At 49.9% G+C, this 23,573-nt stretch overlaps 1 protein-coding gene across 15 annotated transcripts in view; it reads left to right on the forward strand.

Moving 5' to 3' along the window:
• The first annotated feature begins 474 nt into the window (after positions 1–474).
• KIF1A (kinesin family member 1A) overlaps positions 475–23,573 on the forward strand; it is a 222,334-nt gene continuing 199,235 nt past the window's right edge. For 9 of the 15 annotated variants that reach the window (XM_073360490.1, XM_073360493.1, XM_073360491.1 and 6 more), the window contains exon 1: positions 475–494. In XM_073360490.1, the coding sequence (XP_073216591.1) occupies positions 477–494 (18 nt within the window). In that variant the 5' untranslated portion in view covers positions 475–476. Of the gene's footprint in view, positions 495–1,085; positions 1,198–23,573 lie in introns of those variants that run through there. The other 6 variants (XM_073360501.1, XM_073360502.1, XM_073360507.1 and 3 more) reach the window with 2 other exon arrangements.

Here is a 23,573-nt window from a genome sequence, read left to right on the forward strand (position 1 = left end):
ATTCAAGTAGAGTGTTCGGGGTAAGGGTGAGGTGATGACACTTGAAGAGAGGAGGTAGAGAAGGGAAGGCATATGAGCAGACCAAAAAAAGTATTGTTTATATCACACTGGGGCCTAGAGACCCCATTGCACTAGGTGCTGTACACATAGTGAGAGACAAGTTCTTCAGGGCAGGGCATACAGCCTAAATACTCCAGGGAGACAGAGGGCCCAGAAAGAGGGAGTTGCTCAAGGTCACACAACAGATGGGTGGCAGTGCTGGGAACAGAATTCGGGTCTCCTGCATCCTAATCCAGTGCTCCATCCACTGGACCATGCTGCTCCCTACATACAGGCATCTTTTTAACAACACAGCTATGTGTCTTTGAGGTTATTTCTCCTTTAAGGACTGGGGAGGGGGGCGCAAGACCATCCCTGTCTCCCTGGAGGGTTGGGACAGCAGGCGAGATCTGCTGGACTGAGGGTCTTCGGGAATTATGCTGGGGCTCCAGCAGGTGCAGTTGTTGCGGGGGATGTGACTGGCGGGGTGGGCCTGCTGCAGGGCTGAGGGGGGCAGGATTTGGGTGAGGGTTGCTGAGCTGTGGGTCTGTGGGGGCAAGATTTGGAGTGGGGGCTGCGAGCTGAGGGATCCTGGGGGGCGGCAGGTGTTGGGGTGGGGGCTGCTGCGTTCGGAATCCCTAGGAGGGGCAGGGCTTGGGGATGGGGCTGAGGGTCCTGTGGGGGGACTCCACACAGGGCTGTGGCTGTGCGCTGTGGGGGAGGGGGCAGGAGTTGGAGTGGGGGCTGCGGGCTGGGGATCGCAGAGGGGAAGGAGTTGGGGAGACGGCTGTGAGCTGGGGGTCTCGGGGGCGGTGCGGTGTGGCAGGATTTGGGGACGGGGCGGCAGGTCTCGGGAGATTATGGGGTGCTGTGCCTGGTCGGTGCACGAGCGCAGGGTTGGGTGTGGGAGCTGTGTGCCTCGGGATCGCTCCCCCCAGTTGCCGCAGTGACGGCCCGGCCCCAGCCGTGATGTCACCCAGCGGCCCCCCGCTCGCGGGCTGGGCGCCCAGCGCAGCCAACCAGCGAGCGAGGGGCAGGGGCGGGCCGCGTACCCCTCAGCCAGGCGCGGCGGCGGCGGCGCAGAGCAGCTCTCAGAGCTCTGGGTGCAGCCTGCTGGTGTCTGCGCCGATCGTGGGGAGCCGCTGAGCCGCGGCCGAGGTAAGAGCATCCTCCCGTCCCAGGCCCGGCAGGTGCATTGGGCAGGGGCGGGAACCCCAGCAGCTGCCGCTGGGATTCCTCACCCCTGGGCAGCCGCCTGGGCGGACGCGTTTGGGTCAGAGCCCCGCTCCCTTGCGGAGAGAACAATGGAGCAGGTTTGCAGCGCCCTGCGCTGGAGTTCTGCACCCCCTAGGGCCACGGACCCTGCCCTGTCGCTGGGCTGGACCCCCTGCGGGGTTGGGGCAGTAGGGGGAGAGGCAAGCCTGATGAGATCATCCTGCCCCACCCAGGTGAAACAAACACGTAGCAAGCCCTCCCTGGGTGCGGGGAGCAGGGGTGGATCAGCTGATGTTAAGCCCCCTACGGCTGGTTCCTCGCCACCCTTGGCGAGAATAGGAGTAGCCAGGGAGATGGTGGTGGGGAGGGTATAATCCTAGGAGATTGGCGAGGCAGGAGTGGAAAACAGGCAAGGCTGGAGATGCAGAGTGTGGCGGGGGAGAATATTGCTTCTCCGGTAAAAAATAAATATTGCTGCTTGCTCATCAGGAATCCATGTAGCTTCCCAGCATTTCCCCTGCTCCCCGGATGCTTCCCTCGGGCCGTGTGTACCTGCCTGCCGTATCCAAAGTGCCTGTCCCTGAGGCAGGGGTTTGGGCTAGTGAATTCTGCTGGGATCTGCGCGTAAATAATAGGGATGGCAGTTTCCCCTGGCTCTTCTCTGACAGCCCTTTCTCCTGATCCCCTTTCCCTCTCTCATCCTGGGCAGAGCCTCAGCCCTGTGTGCTCCCTGTTATTTACCACCATTGCTCTATTGCTGCATGTATCCCAGAAAGAAATCCAGCGAGGAGGGTTAGGAGCTAGCCATGCCTCAGTACTAGCCATCACCCCACCCTGTTTGTGGCAGAGAGATGGGGAGAATGCAGAGTCATGGGGCCTGGGTCTGGGGCTGCCATCCAGTGGGCAGAAGCCATGGGATCCAGGCTGCTATGGGATCTAGCAACACCCTGTGCCTAGGTTCAATTGCAAACCAGGCTCCTTTGGAGAAATGGCATTTTCCAGAGAGGCAGAATGGGGCAGGGAGAGTGTAATCAAAATGTCCATCTCGCTGTCCAGGTCTGTCTCTGGGTTTGCTTGTTGACTTGTCTATCTGCATTCCACGTTCAGTTTGCCGTGGGAATGTTGTAGGGGCACTGACCAAAGGGCTTTTTGACGAATAAGCATCTTCAAGGGAAGCTGCGGATGGATGTGCATATTAGAGCCACCCTGTATGGTGGAATGCAGTGTCCCTAGCAGTGCAGCCGTGGTGGATGCTCTCATCTGATGCACGTGAGGGAAGATGTTACTCACCAGGGAGAGGTCTTCATTTCTCCTTTGGAAACAGCCTGTTTCCAAAATCTCAAGGGGCTGGGCAGAGAGTTTGGCTGGGAAGCCATGGCTGGGTGTCGGCCATTTTGCAGATTTTTGAGGCTGTGCTGCTGTCATGGTAGGGCTGGCAGCATGTGTGTATTTGTTGCGTGTTAGGAGAAAGAGGGAGGGTGTGTAGTGCTATTCTGTGGTTTGAGCCTACCCTACCACCTGAGCTGAAAAGGTCAAATGGCTCACAGCCCATGGTCTGTACGACCTTATCCTCCTAGACAAAGGGAAGAGGGACATGCCCCAGATGGGGGCGTGCCCTGTCCTGTCAGAGTCCAGCTTCGAGAATGATCTTGCGCCTCTGGCACTCTGGGTCAGTGGTGGCTGGAAGCGTATGGGAGGGAATGCTTCTGGACTTGGAGGGTCAGGGTTCAGAGCACGCTGTCTGCTTTGTCACTCAAGGCCATCTTGGGAACAACATGGCTGCCTGTGGACATGGCTGAGCGCACTGAGCACAGCTAGTGTCTGGGCACACACTGGGGAAGATCTGGTGGGCTGAATTCAGGCTCCTCTCTCTTCTGCTGAGGCCGGGCACAGCTCTGCAGTTGCTGTCTGTAGCTGGGGTGAAGGAGAGCACCGGCTCCTAACAAAGTAATGAGGGGCTGGGAGATGCTATTCTTGCCTGCCCCACTCTGTGAATTTGGGTGCGTCTGATCACTGGGAGCCTAACAACAACAACATAGTATCTGACGTTCCTACAGCACGTTCGCTCCAAAGCAACCCAAAGAATTCCATAGATTCTACTTTATCTGCATATCAGAGGGGTAGCCATGTTAGTCTGTATCCACAAAAACAAAGAGGAGTCCCGTAGTCTTTAAGGTGCCAACAGTCCACCAGACTTCTGTTGTTTTTACTTTATCTACAGGTGCCATTTACTTTATCTACCTGTAGCTATCAACTTCAGCCCTGCTGGGAAACAGCCCCATGGAGAGCAAATACTCTCAGGGATCAGATTGCAGGGGGAAAGCAGTAGCAGCAGTCTTAGCAGGCTGCCCCTACAATCACAGAGCATCTGGGTGTTTCTGCTAAAATGCTCCAGATCTGAAGAAGAGCTCTGTGTAGCTCGAAAGCATGTCCCTTCCACCAACAGAAGGGGTTTTGTAAAAGATATCACCTACCTACCTTGTCTGTCTCATATCCTGGGACTGATACGGCTACAACAACACTGCTAATAGGATTTAACCTGTCATCATTAGATTTCATTATCAACCCCAACAGAGATGGATGGGCAAGATGATACACATTGGAGCTAGTGGGTCTGCTTTTCTGCAGACTTTGTAAGACAGCCCTTCAGCTCAGCCTTGTCTTCCCTCTCCCTCATATAGCAGTGCTCCCCGGCCTCACTTCTGCAGGGGGGTGAGTAAATGGCTCCTGAAATGCCAGGAAAGGTCATGCTGACACTTTTATTCTTTTGAGGTTTGGCAGTGGCATCAGTTTAATACCATGTTAATTTGGAAAGGTTTATTTCCCAATCAGAAGGGCTGGGTACTGTTTTTCAAATGCTAATGACAGCAGCGTCAGCGCAACACAAACAGTGCTGGCTCAATTCAGTTCCCCTGGATTAGGACAGCAAATGTTTTTGGTTTTAGTGAAGAGGAGATTTAGGCAGTCAGAATGCAACCTCTGAAATGGGAAGTTTGGTTGAGACATCATGGCGCACATGCACACACACATTACACTAGCATTATTCTAACCCTTGTAATTAGTGTCAGAAGACTTCTAATTACCCCAGCAGGTCATGACCTCAGCTAGCTACTTGGTGCCCTCAGCTGCCACTGGCTCAGATGTAGGGGTGTGTGTGTGCGCGCGGGGGCAGGGGAATGTCTGCTCTTAAATCACCAGTGCCACTTCAGGTAAGCCTTGAATTTTTGTTGGAGTTGCCCATCTGCCAACTGACCATATATAGCTTGAGAAAGCTAACAAGAGCACAGCCCCAGGTCCTATGGCTTGGCGGACAAGTAGAAGGTAGAGAGCTGGAAACTTCAAGTACAGCTGAATACGAAGTTCTTGGTAAGCAGCTGATTGGCTGAATGTTAAGTATAAGAAGAGAGGGCGCCCAAAGATGCTCTCTTGACAGATTTCAGCCCTAATTATTTTCCTTTGTTTTTCTGGGAGTCCCTTCTCCCAGTTGCCACTTTTGCTTCTTCCCCCTCACATTCCCTCAGATTGTCACTTCACCAGGACACACAGCACCTGAAGCTTTAGCAGGGCCAAGTAAAGGGCCAAACTTGCAGCCTTTGGCTCCACTGAGTATTGCATCCTCGCACAGCCATTGTGTCCCATGAGGTTCCTGGGTGAGTAAGTGCTAGCCACCATGAGGAAGGGTTGCAGTGATAGCCCCAAATACCCATTGATCTATGGTGGCCCCAAATACCCATTTCAGAGCTGGGCCCACTGGATATTTAGCAAATCCCCGACGTGTCTAGTACCTGTGCCTAGAAGTAGTGCTATTCTCTGTTGGCGTCCACAGGGCTTGTTTTCCCCTGCCTGGTGAGCAGCCCTTCACATCCATGCAAAGGGAATAGAACATGTTACCATTCTGAGCTATGCGTGGGGGTCAGTGACTGCACACGGGCTGGGCAATGGGGACTCAGACCCACAGTGACTTCCTAAGCTATTGTAGATATGGTGAAGCAGGGAACTGGTGATATCTCCCTCAAAGCCTGTCAGTCCTTCTCACTGCCCCAGCTGTTGCATGGACATCCAGTGACTAAATACTGGGGTCATCTTGAACCACCTGCCATAGCTATAGGACTCCATTGGTACCAGTGGGGAATCAGATTCTTGAGGGACCTCATGTATCAATCATAACTTCTCTTGTCCAACATACACAGGAGACCTCCTGGCAAGGCTATTTCTAAACAAGGGGCAAAATATCATCAGCAGAGTGATACCCATTTATACTGTCCATCTGTTGCCTCATGGACCTTGTGTGCTTGGTCTGCACTCTGGAGGAGCAACTGTGTCAAGGCTGCCTCATCCTCCACTCCAGGAGAACAAAGCTTTGCTCCGGGGCAGGGGTCTAGTCTCTCTTCTGGTGTCTGCAGTTAGTGAGCCCAGCCCTAGTGTAGGTGGGTGTGACTCCACAACTCAAGCATCCTCCATCTTAATTCACTGAGATGGAAGCTGTCCACACTGGGTGTGAACTGGGTGCTGGGTGTCAGGAATCCTGGCATGGCTTTCAGACATAACATTTCCACGGAGCCAGCAGAGGCTCCAAGGTGTTCTCTCAGCCGCATGGCCAGTTTGGACCTTCCGCTGCACCAAAGGACGTGGTGACTGTCTACCCCTTTCAGCAGGGCTGCTGCCAAGCCCAAGCTGCCAAGTAGTTCGCAGTGAGTGGTAGCCCTTCCCCCGGCGTGGGAGCCTGTGACCCCACTGCACGCAGCGTGCATTCCTTACGCTGTCTGCCTACACAGCGACAGACTTCCTGCTGGTGCGCTTGGTTTTGAAAGCCCTGAATACATTTGAATTCTCCACAGTGTTGGGCTGGGCTAACTCCTCATTGAGTGGATCAGTGACTGCACTCACATACACATGCAGCCTTCGTTGAGGAAGCCCCTCTGGACCTGGCTTCCGCCCCATCGACACCCATCTCAGCTACCCTTTTGCTGCTTTAGAGGCATTGTTTTGTTTTTCTTTATGGTCACTGTTGCTGTTGTTCATTTTTCAGCAGCATCTGCCCCAAATGAAACTAGAACAATTGCTGCCCCAGAGAGCTGACAGTGTAACCAGACAAGGGGCAGGAAAGTCACACACCAGTGAAGTGACTTGCCCAATTCACCCAGCAGGCCATTAACCGAGCCAGGATTGGCACTTGCGCCTCCTGTCTGCTGATCCAGTGCCCTGTCCACTAAACCATGCTGCTTCTTTAGTTGCTAGCTGTATTATGGCTGTTTCCAAAGGCTGTAGTCATGTTCAGGGCCAGACTGTGCTAAGAGTTGTACCAACATGCAGTTCCTACCGTGCAGACTGGACAAGTTTATTACCAAAACCTCCGCAGCCCTTCAGTCTTCCCGTCAATTTGTTTAATTATTTTGAATGTTAAGATGGTGTTTTGAATTAACATCTATTCATTATATTTGCACATGTTCGTTTTAAAATTAAATATTTTTTGTTGTATGGAGTAAAACAAAAAGAATGAACACGACAGAGGAAATAATAGAGCCAAATTCACCGTCTCATGCAAGGCTGGCTGGTGTTTGCTCCGGGCCTTGTGTTGCAGAGAAAACCAAAGCGATGAGATGAGAGAGTGTAAGATCCAGGAAATGAAGGAGAGCTGATGCTCTTCACATAGCGGGTCCCAGAGAATAGATGCCATCTAGAGCCAGGACATTGTCATCACAGGACAATGACATCAGCCCACAGTCATCTCTGTGCTGTTTAATTAGGCCCAACAATGGACTGCCCTGTACTCCTTACGCAGTCATCTGTCATGGGAACAGACCCAGAACTAAAGACATTGGGCCAAATGGCTGGCTGGTGTAAACTGGCATTGCTACACTGGAGGTGATGGCCCTGATCCCCAGCTGGGATAAATGAGTGTTGCTCCTCTGACTTCAGCAGAGCAGAGCTGGTTTACACTAGCTGAGGAGCTGATCACAAATGCCATCCCAGATGTCATGCTCTCCTTTCACACTGCTCTTTCAAGCAATGTCATGTCACGTGACCTCTGGACTAGTTTTCTGTGTCAGGATGTGGGCAGGGATTTCTGGTGCTTCTGCATCAGTCATTTGTCTCGTAGGAAGCAGGGCTCTTGTGAATCAGGGTGAAATTCACGCAGGGCTAGTGGGAGGCCTTAGCACCAGTTACAGAGCTCTCTGAATAGGGCTCAGCCCCAGAGGTGCATGTCCCCCTGTGTGAGAGCTTTGGATTGGGAAGCCCCAGTAGGAACAGTTCTGGCTGGAACACAAAAAGAGTGCCCCGGTAGCGAGCTCCAAAGCACACCTCTCTCAAAGCTGCTGATTTTTGGACAGCTCCAGAGCATATGCAGGAGGTAGACAAGGGCTGGATCCCCATCCTGCACTTTGCTGTCACTCTAGTGCCTCCCCTAGACATACCGGTTCAGCTGGGGGCCAATGTATGCAAAAACAAACTTCTGGGTCAAGCGATGTATTCAGAAATCAGAACATCTGATCGTGGTTTCAATGTCTCATGGAGCTGGGGTGGGTTGGGATGGAGGCAGCTGTGGAAATAAAAGAGCAGGAGCAGTTGTGTTCTGCTGTTGCTGGGTTGCAGGGCTGATTCCAGCTCAGCCAACAGAACACAGACTGTATTCAGTTCCAGAAACACCATCCCTGGAATACTGAGGAAGGGGTCCCTGAATGGAGCAGCTGACATTCTGGGTGTAGGGCTTGATCCTATATTGTTCTGAGAGCTCTAGCCCGATCCAGTGAAACACTGAATCATGTGCTTAACTTTAAACACATGAATAGTGCCCTTGACTTCAGTGGGAGTGCTTATCTTTAACCATGTTTCCCTGGTTCAGGCAGGGCGTGCTGTATTGCAGTCTGGAGCCCCCAATGAGTGTCCGTTTAGAAAGGATTGGGTGCATCAGAGTTAAAGATGTTGGTTGCTTAAAGGCAGCGGCCATTGGTTTTGTGGGCTCCTGGTGGTGACAGCCAAGTGATTTCTGGTTCAAGGCTGCAGAAACTGGGCCCTGTGCCTTTTTTTGGTCCAACCTCTCCCCCTTACTCCTGATCTCTGTTCCCCTTGTCTGCCTCCCATCTGAAAGCAGAGAGCCAGCATCTGTATGGTGATAAGAGCCACTACTGCCTTCAGCGCTGCACTCACTGAATTATTGATTTGGAAAACAGCACTTATTATGGGCTCCTCCGCTTAGAGCAGAGGTGGGTAAACTACGGCCCGCGGGACCCTCCTGCCTGGCCCCTGAGCTCTTGACCCGGGAGGCTCGCTCCTGGCCCCTCCCCCACAGCCTCAGCTCACTGTGCTGCCAGCACAACGCTCTTGGCAGCAGGGCGGCGGGGTCCTGCTGGGCAGTGCAGCTGCAGAGCCACAGCCTGACCTGGTGCTCTGTGCTGTGCAGTGGCGTAGCTGGCTCCAGCCGGGCGGCGCGGCTGCCTGTCCTGGTGCTCTGGGCAGCGTGGCTGTAGCGCTGCCAGCCACCAGCACTCCAGGCAGCGTGGTAAGGGGGCAGGGAGCAGTTGGATAGAGGGCTGGGGAGTCCGGGGTGATGGTCAGGGGGCGGGGGTATGGTAGGGGTTGGGGTGGTCTGATGGTCAGGGAACAGGGGATTTTAATGGGGGCAGGGGTCCCGGGAAGGCAGTCGGGAAGAGAGGGGGTGTTGGATGGGGTGGTGGGGGGCAGTCAGGGCAGGGGTTCTGGGGTGGTCAGGGAGAAGGGGTAGTTGGATGGGGCAGGGGTCTTGGGGGGCAGTCGGGAATGAGAGGAGAGGCTGGATGCAGCAGCGGGGGGGATCCGGGGGGTGGGGGCGGTCTGTCGGAACTGGGCGGGTTGGATGGGGCAGGAGTCCTGGGGGCGGTCAGGGGGTGAGAAGCAGGGAGGTTGGATAGGGGGTGGGGGGCCGGGCTACGCCTGGCTGTTTGAGGAGCCACAACCTCCCCAAACTGGCCCTCCATACAACTTCGGAAACCCGATGTGGCCCTCAGGCCAAAAAGTTTGCCCGCCCCTGGCTTAAGAGGCTGGGCAGGAAAGACAGCTGGCTGGATTTTTCCAACTCTGCAAAGATGAGGCCCAGGCACAAAAGAGGGGAAATGAGAGATTGCTTTTGAACAGTGTTTTGCTGTGAGCACTGTCGGGTGTAGGGCTGTTGAGTCATGCAGCGTTTAGGGGAATTCAGGACTCGGGAACCGAGCTGCATCAGTAACAGGGAAGGAGGAGAGGTGCCTGATGGAGTTAGATGATGGTGTGATTTCTTGTGGAATGGCTGCCTTCCTCAGAGGATGCAATACAGTTGTAAGGAAAGATGCGAGCACTGGCAGGGGTCAGAACAGCTCATCTCTTTGGCATGTGAGAGTGAATTTTCCAGTTAAAGGGGTAGTGGCTGCTGACTCAGCATCTCTCTGTTTCTCTCCCCCCCCACCCCATGTCTCTTATTAACTGTTGACACAGGACAGTTGTCAGGAAGCAACAGAGGCAGCAAAGACTCTTCTACATGGGAGCTGTTGTCACCCCATCCCAGGGGGGTAGGATGTGAGCTTGCTCCCTTGTTGTGTGCCCCAGCGGGCTGAGCCATGTGGGGTTTATGAGCAGGCAGTGCCATGGATTAAGGAAAAGCTTGTTTGTTAATCCCTCCTAAATTAACTAGATCAAGTAGGATTAATCAGCATGCTTTGATAGGCCAGTTGTTTATCTCCCAGGCATAAAATGTCCCTGTGTCACACAGACACGTCCCTGTCTCAGGCTGTGATTGTGTCAGATCTCATGAGCTAAGCAGGGTGGAGCCTTTTGTGGGCCGAATTGGATGGGTAACCCCTGAGGAAAGCTCATGTGCTTCAGGAGGTGGCACGCTGCCCTCCAAGCCGGCATTGAATCGTGCCACCAAAGGGTGCTGGGTCACTGTGCTACTGACAGTGGCACCTTTCAGATTCGAGACAGGCCCTGTGCCTGCTTCATCAGTCTCTGTGTTGCCATTCTGCTATGGCCCTACTTTGCCATGTGGCTGCATCATGGCAAGCAGATGAAAAGGGCTCTCCTCTGAACTGCAGTGTGTGTGTGTGTGTGTGTGTGTGTATATGTGTATTTGTGTCCCTGTCCTAAAACAGCTGCTAGTAGATAGGATGAGGGCTGTGAGGGACAACCTTTTTTTCCCTCCCTTCACTTCCAAAAGGCATGATCTACCAGTGCAAAAGACAAGGGTAGCCTTGTCCAAACCCTATGTACCTGTGGTAGAAGTGGTTCAGTACTTGGTTAAATGTACATTACTGTACCCTCACTGTATTAACTAGAGCTGCTCAACACTTTTCTACAAAACAAAACAGAATTTTTGGCAAAAAATATCAATTTTAATTTAATTTTTTGCAGAGTTTTGTTGAAAAAACAAACCTCCATTTTTTTAAAATACATTTTGCCCAAAATGTTTGTCTGGTTTCACCTAATTTTTCTGAGAGAAAATATGTACCAGAAGATTGCAATGAAAAATTTCTTCTTGAATGAACATTCACAAATTATTTTTTTTTCATTTCCAAATGTCTGCTCTACAGGAAAATTTTGCTTTTGTCATTTTAAGCCAAACTGTCAATTCTGAACAAAAGTTCAAAATCTACATTTTGAAACAAAACACTTGCTTTTCATTGAAAAAGTCTGTATTTGTCATTTCAGTAATTCTGAATCAACTTTTTTCCCAGCTTTTCATTATGTGAAAGTTTGCTACTGTATTTTGATGTTTCATGCTGATTCAGCACAAAAAAACTGCAAACTGTCGGCCACCTCACGGACAATTGCCCAATCTGTGCTCATTCTGGAGGTATGACAGCCATTCACATAGCTACCCCGTCAGCTCTGGACTGGTCAAGAGACCTTAAGATCCAACTTTAGTCACAGCATTGCTTTCACTGTTCCACTATCAGCGTGCAGAAGAAGCAGCAGCAGCACAAAAATTAATGTTGAAACACTGGAATTTCCTCTGAGAGGGGAATTCCATTTTCCAACCAGCTACTACTGGACTCCCCAGCCCTCTATCCAACTGCTCCCTGCCCCCTTACCACGCTGCCTGGAGTGCTGGTGGCTGGCAGCGCTACAGCCACGCTGCCCAGAGCACCAGGACAGGCAGCCGCGCCGCCCGGCTGGAGCCAGCTACGCCACTGCACAGCACAGAGCACCAGGTCAGGCTGTGGCTCTGCAGCTGCACTGCCCAGCAGGACCCCGCCGCCCTGCTGCCAAGAGCGTTGTGCTGGCAGCACAGTGAGCTGAGGCTGTGGGGGAGGGGCCAGGAGCGAGCCTCCCGGGTCAAGAGCTCAGGGGCCAGGCAGGAGGGTCCCGCGGGCCGTAGTTTACCCACCTCTGCTCTAAGCGGAGGAGCCCATAATAAGTGCTGTTTTCCAAATCAATAATTCAGTGAGTGCAGCGCTGAAGGCAGTAGTGGCTCTTATCACCATACAGATGCTGGCTCTCTGCTTTCAGATGGGAGGCAGACAAGGGGAACAGAGATCAGGAGTAAGGGGGAGAGGTTGGACCAAAAAAAGGCACAGGGCCCAGTTTCTGCAGCCTTGAACCAGAAATCACTTGGCTGTCACCACCAGGAGCCCACAAAACCAATGGCCGCTGCCTTTAAGCAACCAACATCTTTAACTCTGATGCACCCAATCCTTTCTAAACGGACACTCATTGGGGGCTCCAGACTGCAATACATCACGCCCTGCCTGAACCAGGGAAACATGGTTAAAGATAAGCACTTGAGCACTTGGTTTTTTGATAACTTAATATTTCAGTGAAAACTTTTTTTTAATAAAAAGTGTTTTCAGGGAAAATAAATAAATTTCCTGGCCAGCTCTCATATTAGCATAGGACCAAATCTTGATATCCTTCCTCTGGTCTTCTCCAGGCCTTACTCAGTCAAATTTTTGTTTGAAACAAATGGGAATTTTGACTAGTGTAAGGACTGGGTAAAAACCAAGTAAGGACTGCAGGACTTGATGCATCTATTTTAAATGACAGGTTTCAGAGGAACAGCCGTGTTAGTCTGTATTCGCAAAAAGAAAAGGAGTACTTGTGGCACCTTAGAGACTAACCAATTTATTTGAGCATGAGCTTTCGTGAGCTACAGCTCACTTCATCAGATGTTTACCGTGGAAACTGCAGCAGACTTTATATACACACAGAAATCATGAAACAATACCTCCTCCCACCCCACTGTCCTGCTGGTAATAGCTTATCTTTAACAGCGTGTGAATTAAAATATGAATTTTAATATACTTAAACTGTAATTTTAATTCTTTCTTGCTCTATAAGATATGAGATCAACTGTTTTCTATATCACATGTAGGATATTCTACAGACCACATGCATGTTTTATATTATTTCAAATAAAGGGGTGATGCACAGGAAATTTATTTGTTCAAAGTCAGGAAAAAGTGGCAGTATCTGAGTCACCCAGCCCTAAAGAAGCTTTTCACTCAGATTTCAATCAATCTTGTAGGGCCATCCATGATAGTTCATACAATTTTAATTCTGAGCTGTTTATATCTTTTTATGGGTGTGGCCCTACCAAATGTTTGTCAGGTCCTCCTTTCTTATAGGCCTACTCATCAACTGTGCACTGTCCATGATCATCCCCTACATACCAGTTTATTTCCAGTTAAAGAAGCCTGGCGCCCAATTTTCCACATCCTCGTTGTAGTGTGGGGCCCAAAACTGGAAACAGTACTCCAGATAAGGCCTCACCGATGCTGAATAGAGGGGAATGATCACATCCCTCGATCTGCTGGCAATGCCCCTACTTATACAGCCCAAAATGCTGTTAACCTTCTTGGCAACAAGGGCACACTGCTGACTCATATCCAGCTTCTCGTCCACTGTAACCCCTAGGTCCTTTTCTGCAGAACTGCTGCCTAGCCATTCAGTCCCTAGTCTGTAGCGGTGCATGGGATTCTTCCGTCCTAAGTGCAGGACTCTGCACTTGTCCTTGTTGAACCTCAGATTTCTTTTGGACCAATCCTCTAATTTGTCTAGGTCTCTCTGTATCCTCACTCCTCCCAGTTTAGTGTCACCTGCAAACTTGCTGAGGGTGCAATCCATGCCATCCTCCAGATCGCTAATGAAGATATTGAACAAAACCAGCCCCAGAACCGACCCTTGGGGCACTCCACTCGATACTGACTGCCAGCTAGACAGGGAGCCATTGATCACGACCCCTTGAGCCCGATGATCTAGCCAGCTTTCTATCCACCTTATAGTCTATTCATCCAGCCCATACTTCTTTAACTTGCTGGCAAGAATACTGTGGGAGACAGTGTCAAAAGCTTTGTTAAAGTCAAGGAATAACACAACCATTGTTTTCCCCTCATCCACAGAGCCTGATCACTTTCCTCTAAGAGCTTCAGAATTGATTTCTTGAGGACCTGCTCCATGATTTTTCCAGGGACTGAGGTGAGGCTGACTGGCCTGTATTTCCCAGGATCCTTCTCCTTCCCTTTTTTAAAGATGGGCACTACATTAGCCTTTTTCAAATCATCCGGGACCTCCCCCAATCACCATGAGCTTTCAAAGATAATGGCCAATGGCTCTGCAATCACATCCGCCAACTTTAGCACCTTCGGATGCAGTGCATCTGACTCCATGGACTTGTGCTCGTCCAGCTTTTCTAAATAATCCCAAACCACTTCTTTCTTCACAGAGGGCTGGTCACCTCCTCCCCATGCTGTGCTGCCCAGGGCAGTAGTCTGGGAGCTGACATTGTTCGTGAAGACAGAGGCAAAAAAAGCATTGAGTACGTTAGTTTTTTCCACGTCCCCTGTCACAAGGTTGCCTCCCTCATTCAGTAAGGGGCCCACACTTTCCTTGACTTTCTTCTTGTTGCTAGCATACCTGAAGAAACCCTTCTTGTTACTCTTAACATCTCTTCGAGTTGCAACTCCAGGTGTGATTTGGCCTTCCTGATTTCACTCCTGCATGCCTGAGCAATATTTTTATACTCCTCCCTAATCATTTGTCCAATCTTCCATTTCTTGTAAGCTTCTTTTTTGTGCTTAAGATCAGCAAGGATTTCACTGTTAAGCCAAGCTGGTTGCCTGCCATATTTACTATTCTTTCTACACATCGGGATGGCTTGTTCCTATAACCTCAATAAGGATGCTTTAAAATACAGCCAGTTCTCCTGAACTCCTTTTCTCCTCATGTTGCTCTCCCAGGGGATCCTGCCCATCAGTTCCCTGAGGTTGTCAAAGTCTGCTTTTCTGAAGTCCAGGGTCCATATTCTGCTGCTCTCCTTTCATCCTTTTGTCAGGATTCTGAACTTGACCATCTCATGGTCACTGCCTCCCAGGTTCCCATCCACTTTTGCTTCCCCTACTAATTCTTCCCTGTTTGTGAGCATCAGGTCAAGAAGAGTTCTGCCCCTAGTTGGTTCCTCCAGCACTTGCACCAGGAAATTGTCCCCTACACTTTCCAAAAACTTCCTGGATTGTCTGTATTGCTCTCCCAGCAGATATCGGGGTGATTGAAGTCCCCCAGGAGAACCAGAGCTTGTGCTCTAGTAACTTCCATTGGTTGCCTGAAGAAAGCCTCGTCCACCTCATCCCTGATCCGGTGGTCTATAGCAGACTCCCACGACGACATCACCCTTTGTTGCTCACTCTTCTAAACTTAATCCAGAGACTCTCAGGTTTTTCTGAAATTTCATACCAGAGCTCTGAGCAGTCATACTGCACTCTTACATACAATGCAACTCCCCCACCTTTTCTGCCCTGCCTGTCCTTCCTGAACAGTTTATATCCATCCATGACAGTACTCCAATCATGAGGTTTCCCCACCAAGTCTCTGTGATTCCAATCACATCATAATTCTTTGACTGTGCCAGAACTTACAGTTCTCCCTGCTTGTTTCCCAGGGTCCTTGCATTTGTGTATAGGCACTTAAAATAACTTCCTGATCGTCCTGCTTTCTCAGTATATGTGGCAGGAGTCCTCCCCTCTCTCGCTCTCCTGCTCATGCTTCCTCTCGGTATCCCACTTCCCCACTTACCTCAGGGCTTTGGTCTCCTTCCTCCGGTGAACCTAGTTTAAAGCCTTCCTCACTAGGTTAGCCAGCCTGATTGCGAAGATACTTTTTCCTCTCTTCGTTCAATGGAGCCCGTCTCTGCCTAGCTCTCCTCCTTCTTGGAACACCATCCCATGGTCAAAGAATCCAAAGCCTTCTCTCCGACACCACCTGCATAGCCATTCATTGACTTCCATGATTCAAAGGTCTCTACCCGGGCCTTTTCCTTCCACAGGGAGGGTGGACGAGAACAGCACTTGCTCCTCAAACTCCTTTATCCTTCCCAGAGCCACGTAGTTTGCAGTGATCCGCTCAAGGTCATTCTTGGCAGTATCATTGGTGCCCATGTGGAGAAGCAGGAAGGGGTCGTGATCCGAGGGCTTGATGAGTTTCTGCAGTCTCTCCATCACATTGTGAATCCTAGCTCCTGGTAAGCAGCAGACTTCTTGGTTTTCCCGGTTGGGGCGGCAGATAGATGACTCAGTCCCCCTGAGGAGGGAGTCCCTGACCACCACCAACAGCCTCCTTGTCTTGGGAGCGGTGGTCATGGAACCCCTAGGACAGGGCATCTCATGCCTTCGAATTGGAGTCTCCTTCTGCTTCCTTCCCTCAGATGTATCATCTAGTCCATGCTCTGCATTAGTACCTGTGTAGAGAACATGAAAATGGTTGCTCACCTGTATCTGTAGTGCTGGTACATGGATGCTACTCTTTCTTCTTCTGGAGGTCACATACTGCCAGATTTCTTTACCGTCCTTCTGTCCCTGCTGCGCAGCCTGCTCTGATTCTTCAGAATGTTGTGCCCACAGAAGCATATCCTGACGTCTGTCCAGGAAATATTCATTTTCTTTTATGCAACACAGGGTTGATACTTGTTTCTCCAGTCCTCGAACCTTCTCTTCTAATATGGAGACCAGCTTGCACTTTGTACAGACAAAGTCGCTTCTGTCCTGTGGAAGAAAGATAAACATGGCACATCCTGTGCAGGTCACAACAGCTGATCACTCTCACCATCCGTATTACACCTTCCTTCTAAGAGCTTCCTCAGCTGTTGCAGTTACTACTCAGAGAAGTGTGTAAGATGAAAGCCTCAGGGGGCTCTCCCAGGGCGAACTCCCAGGTAAATGCCCTCTGTTTGCCTCTCTGCTGTTTGCCCATCAATCAGTTACTCTCTGAACAGCCTTCATTTCCTCTCCATAAGTATCTCAGAGGTGGTATTTTTTAGGTCTAAGTAGTACTAGTGTAAAAAATGACTTGTACCTTGATTGAACAGTGCTATTGTGGTAGTAGCCTTTTTTCTTTCCTACAGTAAGAGGACTAATAGTCTCCCTAGTATCCCTTTAGTTCTTGCTTAGTGTAATACATCATTCAGTAGAAGAAAAGACCCAGCTTTTGGAAGATACGGCAAAACAAGTTGGTTTGTTTAGCAACAAGGGGAAGACCAAACATATGGCTGTCAATGTCCCAAAAGCAACCATTAGAGTAAAAGGAGAAACCCTGGAAGAAGTAAGTCATTTTACCTGTCTAGACGGAGATGATAATTATCGTGAAATTGTGCTAGATGTTAAGCAACAAATATCAAAAGCAGCAAACAGCTTGCATGAGCTTGAAAAGATTTGGAATAGTAGCATGATTGGCACTGAGTCACCAATACAATTTTTTTAACATTGGCGTCATGTCTGTCCTCCTTTATGGAGCAGAGTCATGAGATCAATTCATTCTAAAGTAAATGCCTGCAGAAGATCTTTCAGAGTCCATTGGAAAGAGTTTCTTGCAACATCAGACATTCTTGAGCAAACCAGCCTAAAGCATCAAATATGGTAAGGAGGCGACTATGGACATGCTTTAAGGATGCCCCCAACACATTTTCCCATGTGGTGTCCATATTGTCACTTGACATGAAAGAGAAAGAGGGTGACCTAGAGGAATATTATGCAGAACAGCAGAGACAGACTCCAAATCCATCAACATGACACCCAGAAGCCTGAATGGACTAGCTCAAGACTGAAATACGTGGCAGAAAATGAACACCGTCTGTGAGGCTATGGGAGGATGAAGAGGAAGTAAGAGGGAAAGGGCTATCCGTGGTGATGACTCAAGGAGCAGTGTGATAAGGAGTTACACAACGAGAGATACATGGTGGGCAGTAAGGGTAGCCAACTTCTGTGTCAATAGCACTTGATGGTGTCTGGAAATCTCCAGGCACCTTCCAAAAAGAAATGCAATAAGGGCATGATGCAAAGCCCTCTGAAGCCAGTGGAAAGATTCCCACTGACTGATCATGCCCGAAGTGAGTGTGTGCTGCCAAGCAAATGAGTGAAAACAAAGGAAAAGGAAGTGAGTCTTCAGCGTTAAGCTAGAATGTGGTAGCAGTATCCAGACAGAATCCCTTTGAGCAGGTGCTAACTGGAGAGAGGGTAGTGGAAAACTACAACCATTCTATTCATGTACTGTCTCAGACAACCTGCAGTTCCCATTGAAACAGTGATTAGTTTATTGTGCTCAATGTCTAATCAAGATCAATAAAACAAACTAACAGTGCAGGAGACCCTTTGACTCTAGCTACCTCTAGTTTATCTTCTCCCTGTTTGGTCCCAGAGGCCTTCCCACTTTTGCTCACATGTCTCTGGGCTGCTCATAAGAGGCTGATCAGACAGTCACTCCACCCCAGTGTCTCCTCTCTAGGCTACGTTAACTTTTTCTCTGTCTGAGCTAGGCTTCTCCATGCACTCAAGAACTGCATTTGCAAATATGATTCTGTGCTTCAGACTGGGGAAGTGAGTTCCATCTGTACAAAATTCTAGCCAGCTCGAGGTTGGACGATGTTAACCTCCCAGGCAGGCCAGCTGCTGTGCAGTATTCCCATTCAGTAACCCTGTCGCCTTAGCTGTAAAACCAAGGCTGTAAAACAATCTCTAGGACAAAGATGAAACCATTCAGCTGGAAAATAACTCACTAGAGGATTATAAACCTCAAGATGGGAAATTAGGGGAGCTTTTGGATCCATGTTTGCCAGTTCAAGAAAATTCAGGAACTAGTCAAAACTAATCTAACTCAGATAGTGTATTGTGGTGGTGGTGGTTTTAGCGCCCTGCAACTCCAGTCAGGGATCAGGGCCCCACTGTTCTAGGCACTGTGCAACTGTCCCACAGGCTGTCCCTAGCCAAGGAACTGCACACAATCTAGGATTCAGACCACATACAACAGGGAATAAACCAGCCAAACAGGAGAAAAGGGGAAGGTGGAATAAAGGAGCAGCAGAAATAGGTGCATTTGCATGAGCTGGCAGTCATGGTGTCTCTGGAGCCATGGTGGGGTCACAAACCTAGCCAGATCCTGATAAGCTCCTAGTGGAAATAATAAGGGAAATGAACTGTGGTGATAAGGGTACACTCAAACTTGCCTACAGTAGTAGATGGAACCATTGGGGAGGAGGGATAGCTCAATGTTTTGAGCATTGGCCTGCTAAACCCAGGGTTGTAAATTCAATCCTTGAGGGGGCCATTTAGGGATCTGGGGCAAAAATTGGGGATTGGTCCTGCTTTGAGCAGGGGGTTGGACTAGATGACCTCCTGAGGTCCCTTCCAACCCTAATATTCTGTGATTCATTGCTGACCGTGACTTTGAACAATAGCCCTTGGTGGGAGCTGGCATTACTGAGCTAGTGAGGCTCACTCATGTATTCTCCCACTGAAAGCAGTTTTGTCCCATCAACCCTAGACTCAACCCACTTTCCAGAGTAGTTCAGGAGGAACCATTATTAGCAATGCAGACATTACTTAACACAGTGTCTTGGGGCAGATCTGGCAAGGTTCTCCTCAGTAGCCTGTGTCAGGCAAAGGGCACTGGCATGCTGTTTTCGCCAGTTGTCACTATCTAGTAGCACACACCAATTACAGCTACACTGTTCCTTTCCCATGCTGTAGCAGTATGGCCTGTAGGACAGGCAGTTCAGGAAACGGTTGCCCAGCACAGCGAGGAGGGCAGCAGGAGCGCTTGGCCAGAAGACAGGATGGGAGTAATGGGTTTGACAGCAGGGCTCAGTCTGGGCTGCGTCTGCATGCATTCTGCACCCAAGTTTGTTGTAAACTGAGAATGGGGCAGGGCAGAGCTCGCTCAGAGTGATGGCAAAGGCGGTCACCAGTGGGTGCACAGAGCAGACAGCTGGACTGGCCAGTGGGGTCAGGCTGGACTGATTGTCGGGCACAAAGTGCCACTCAAAGCAGCATGCAGTAGGCAAGTTTTAAACTGGGCAGCCCTCTGTTTGGGTGGTTTCCTCCCCAAAACTGGATGTGATTTTGTCTGCTGCCACTTTGAGGAGTGCACTGCCCTGCCTCTGCTGGCGTGACCGTGCATGCACTATGGGGAGGGGGAGAGTGGCACTCGCTCTTCAAAATGGCATCCTCTGTGCACCATGCATTCGAGGTCACACCAGCGGGGTGGGGTCATGCGAGCAGGGTGGATCCACACCACTCCTGGAAGCATCAGTGTGTCCGGTATTCTGGGAACGCGTGAGCATCCACCCCTGCTCAGCAAGTGTATAGCAATGGGGCTGTCAGGACCAAGAACATTTTTTGTCCTGCCATGAACGACAACTGGCAGTAGCAGCAGTAGTAAGCACACAGAACACAGTTGCGCTGGTAGCCTCCTATTGCAGGGCTGTGGGCTGGAATCAGCAGTGCAGCATCAGTATCATAGACTGGATGCTGTGTGGCAGCTGGGCGTTAGGAAAAGAGGCACTGAGCTAGCATTAGAGGGAGAATTTCAAGCCTCAAGAGAGCACTAGGACGTGTGACCTCCAGGATCAGACACAGCCATTGTGCAGGAGCCGAGGGTTCTGGCTGGAGGTTCCTAATCAGATGCGCACCAGAGTGTGGGAGCATTCAGAGGGGTGAGCTTGCTGGCTGGAGTGAAGAGCAAAAACAGCAGTGCCAGAGTTCTCCTTGCCATCATGGGACCAACAGCAGAGATCAGAGACACTTCTGCCCTTTGCAGCACTGGCAGCTATAGGAGTTCTCTGGAATCCAGAAGAGGTAATGGGAAGTGTAGGAGCAGACATAACAATAACCACCAGTGGCTGGCCAGAGCTGGCAAAGAAGGGGAAAGAAGCGGAGAAAACTGAGTCGTATCCACTTTCAGCTGAGGATCTGTTGCCGGTGCACTTTGCTGAGCCCTTACCAGTCTTATTCTATATCTAGTTCCTTCTGGTCTCAAATCGTGCAACCCAGGCCTTCCATTAGCAGTGCAATTTAATAATGCCTCTTTCCCCCTTCCATAGGTTTGAAAACCTGCTAGGCTTAGCAGCATTACAGGTTTCAGAGTAGCAGCCGTGTTAGTCTGTATCCGCAAAAAGAAAAGGAGTACTTGTGGCACCTTAGAGACTAACCAATTTATTTGAGCATAAGCTTTTGTGAGCTATAGCTCACTTCATCAGATGCATGTAGTGGAAAATACAGTGGGGAGATTTATATACACAGAGAAGATGAAACAATGGGTGTTACCTGATCTCTCTCTTTACAGTGTGTATGGTAAGGTGAGCTATTACCAGCAGGAGAGGGGAAAAAAACCCAACCTTTTGTAGTGATAATCAAGGTTGGCCATTTCCAGCAGTTGACAAGAACGTGGGAGGAAATAAACATGGGGAAATGGTTTTACTTTGTGTAATGACACATCCACTCCCAGTCTTTATTCAAGCCTAAGTTAATTTGCAAACTGGACACAATTAATTCCAATTCAGCAGTCTCTCGTTGGAGTCTGTTTTTGAAGTGTTTTTGGTTGAAGAATTCCAACTTTTAGGTCTGTAATCGAGTGACCAGAGAGACTGAAGTGTTCTCTGTCTGGTTCTTGAATGTTGTTGTTCCTGATGTCTGATTTGTGTCCATTTATTCTTTTACGTAGAGACTGTCCAGTTTGGCCAATGTACATGGCAGAAGGGCATTGCTGTCACATGATGGCATATATCACATTGGTAGATGTGCAGGTGAACAAGCCCCTGATGGCATGGCTGATGTGATTAGGCCCTATGATGGTGTCCTCTGAACAGATATGTGGACAGAGTTGGCAACGGGCTTTGTTGCAAGGATAGGTTCCTGGGTTAGTGGTTCTGTTGTGTGGTGTGTGGTTGCTAGTGAGTATTTGCTTCAGGTTTGGGGGCTGTCTGTAAGCAAGGACTGGCCTGTCTCCCAAGATCTGTGAGAGTGATAGGTTTTCCTTCAGGATAGGTTGTAGATCCTTGATGATGCGCTGGAGAGGTTTTAGTTGGGGGCTGAAGGTGATGGCTAGTGGCGTTCTGTTATTTTCTTTGTTGGGCCTGCCCTGTAGTAGGTAACTTCTGGGTACTCTTCTGGCTCTGTCAATCTGTTTCTTCACTTCAGCAGGTGGGTATTGTAGTTGTAAGAATGCTTGATAGAGATCTTGTAGGTGTTTGTCTCTGTCTGAGGGGTTGGAGCAAATGCGGTTGTATCATAGAGCTTGGCTGTAGACAATGGATCGTGTGGTGTGGTCTGAATGAAAGCTGGAGGCATGTAGGTAGGCATTAGTGGTCACTAGGTTTCCAGTGTAGGGTGGTTATGTGACCATTGCTTATTAGCACTGTAGTGTCCAGGAAGTGGATCTCTTGTGTGGACTGGTCCAGGCTGAGGTTGATGGTGGGATGGAAATAGTTGAAATCATGGTGCAATTGCTCAAGGGCTTCTTTTCCATGGGTCCAGATGATGATGTCATCAGTGTAGCGCAAGTAGGGTAGGGGCATTAGGGGACGAGAGCTGAGGAAGCGTTGTTGTAAGTCAGCCATAAAAATGTTGGCATATTGTGAGGCCATGCTGGTACCCATAGCAGTGCCGCTGATTTGAAGGTATACATTGTCCCCAAATGTGAAATAGTTATGGATGAGGATAAAGTCACAAAGTTCAGCCACCAGGTTTGCCGTGACATTATCAGGGATACTGTTCCTGACTGCTTGTAGTCCATCTTTGTGTGGAATGTTGGTGTAGAGGGCTTCTACATCCGTAGTGGCCAGGATGGTGTTTTCAGGAAGATCACCGATGGATTGTAGTTTCCTCAGGAAGTCAGTGGTGTCTTGAAGATAGCTGGGAGTGCTGGTAGCATAGGGCCTGAGGAGGGAGTCTACATAGCCAGACAATCCTGCTGTCAGGGTGCCAATGCCTGAGATGATGGGGCTTCCAGGATTTCCAGGTTTATGGATCCTGGGTAATACCCCTGGTCGGGGTTCTAGGGGTGTGTCTGTGCGGATTTGTTCTTGTGCTTTTTCAGGGAGTTTCTTGAATAGATGGTGTAGTTTCTTTTGGTAACCCTCAATCGGCTCAGAGGGTAATGGCTTGTAGAATGTGGTGTTGGAGAGCTGCCTAGCAGCCTCTTGTTCATATTCTGACCTATTTATGATGACGACAGCACCTCCTTTGTCAGCCTTTTTGATTATGGTGTCAGTTGTTTCTGAGGCTGTGGATGGCATTGTTTTCTGCACGGCTGGTAGCCCTGCCACTTCTACTCAGGTTCCGGCACTTCTGCAGGGGCCCCCAAATTGGCTGGGGTCTCTTAATCTGCCACTGTACGCGAGAAGAACCGCTGGTCCAGCTGGTGTGAACTGGCAGATCTGGGTGTGGGCCAGTACGAGGATAGCAGGAGTGACTTGGCAGAGCTGGATGTGGGGAAGCTTGCACAGCACTGCTCACGGCATCCCAGACTCTGTGGACAAAGCTCTCTGCTGCCATGTGCAGTCAGTTACACCAATACCAGATTGGAATAGCTGGCAGTAAGTGACTGCTCAGGTTAAGGGGCAGCGGGGACTCAAGCCATGTATCTCAGTATTTGATAGTCACCCGAATCCCCAGTACAAATATATCTTTCCTGCAGCACTGGTACACTTTCATAGAATCATAGACTATCAGGGTTGGAAGGGACCTCAGGAGGTCATCTAGTCCAACCCCCTGCTCAAAGCAGGACCAATCCCCAACTAAATCATCCCAGCCAGGGCTTTGTCAAGCCTGTCCTTAAAAACTTCTAAGGAAGGAGGTTCCACCACCTCCCTAGGTAACGCATTCCAGTGTTTCACCACCCTCCTAGTGAAAAAGTGTTTCCTAATATCCAACCTAAACCTCCCCCACTGCAACTTGAAACCATTACTCCTTGTTCTCTCATCAGCTACCACTGAGAGCAGTCTAGAGCCATCCTCTTTGGAACCCCCTTTCAGGTAGTTGAAAACAGCTATCAAATCCCCTCCTCATTCTTCTCTTCCGTAGACTAAACATCCCCAGTTCCCTCAGCCTCTC

The sequence above is a fragment of the Lepidochelys kempii genome, chromosome 9 (assembly GCF_965140265.1).
Source record: "Lepidochelys kempii isolate rLepKem1 chromosome 9, rLepKem1.hap2, whole genome shotgun sequence".
In the NCBI taxonomy this organism is placed as follows: domain Eukaryota; kingdom Metazoa; phylum Chordata; order Testudines; family Cheloniidae; genus Lepidochelys; species Lepidochelys kempii.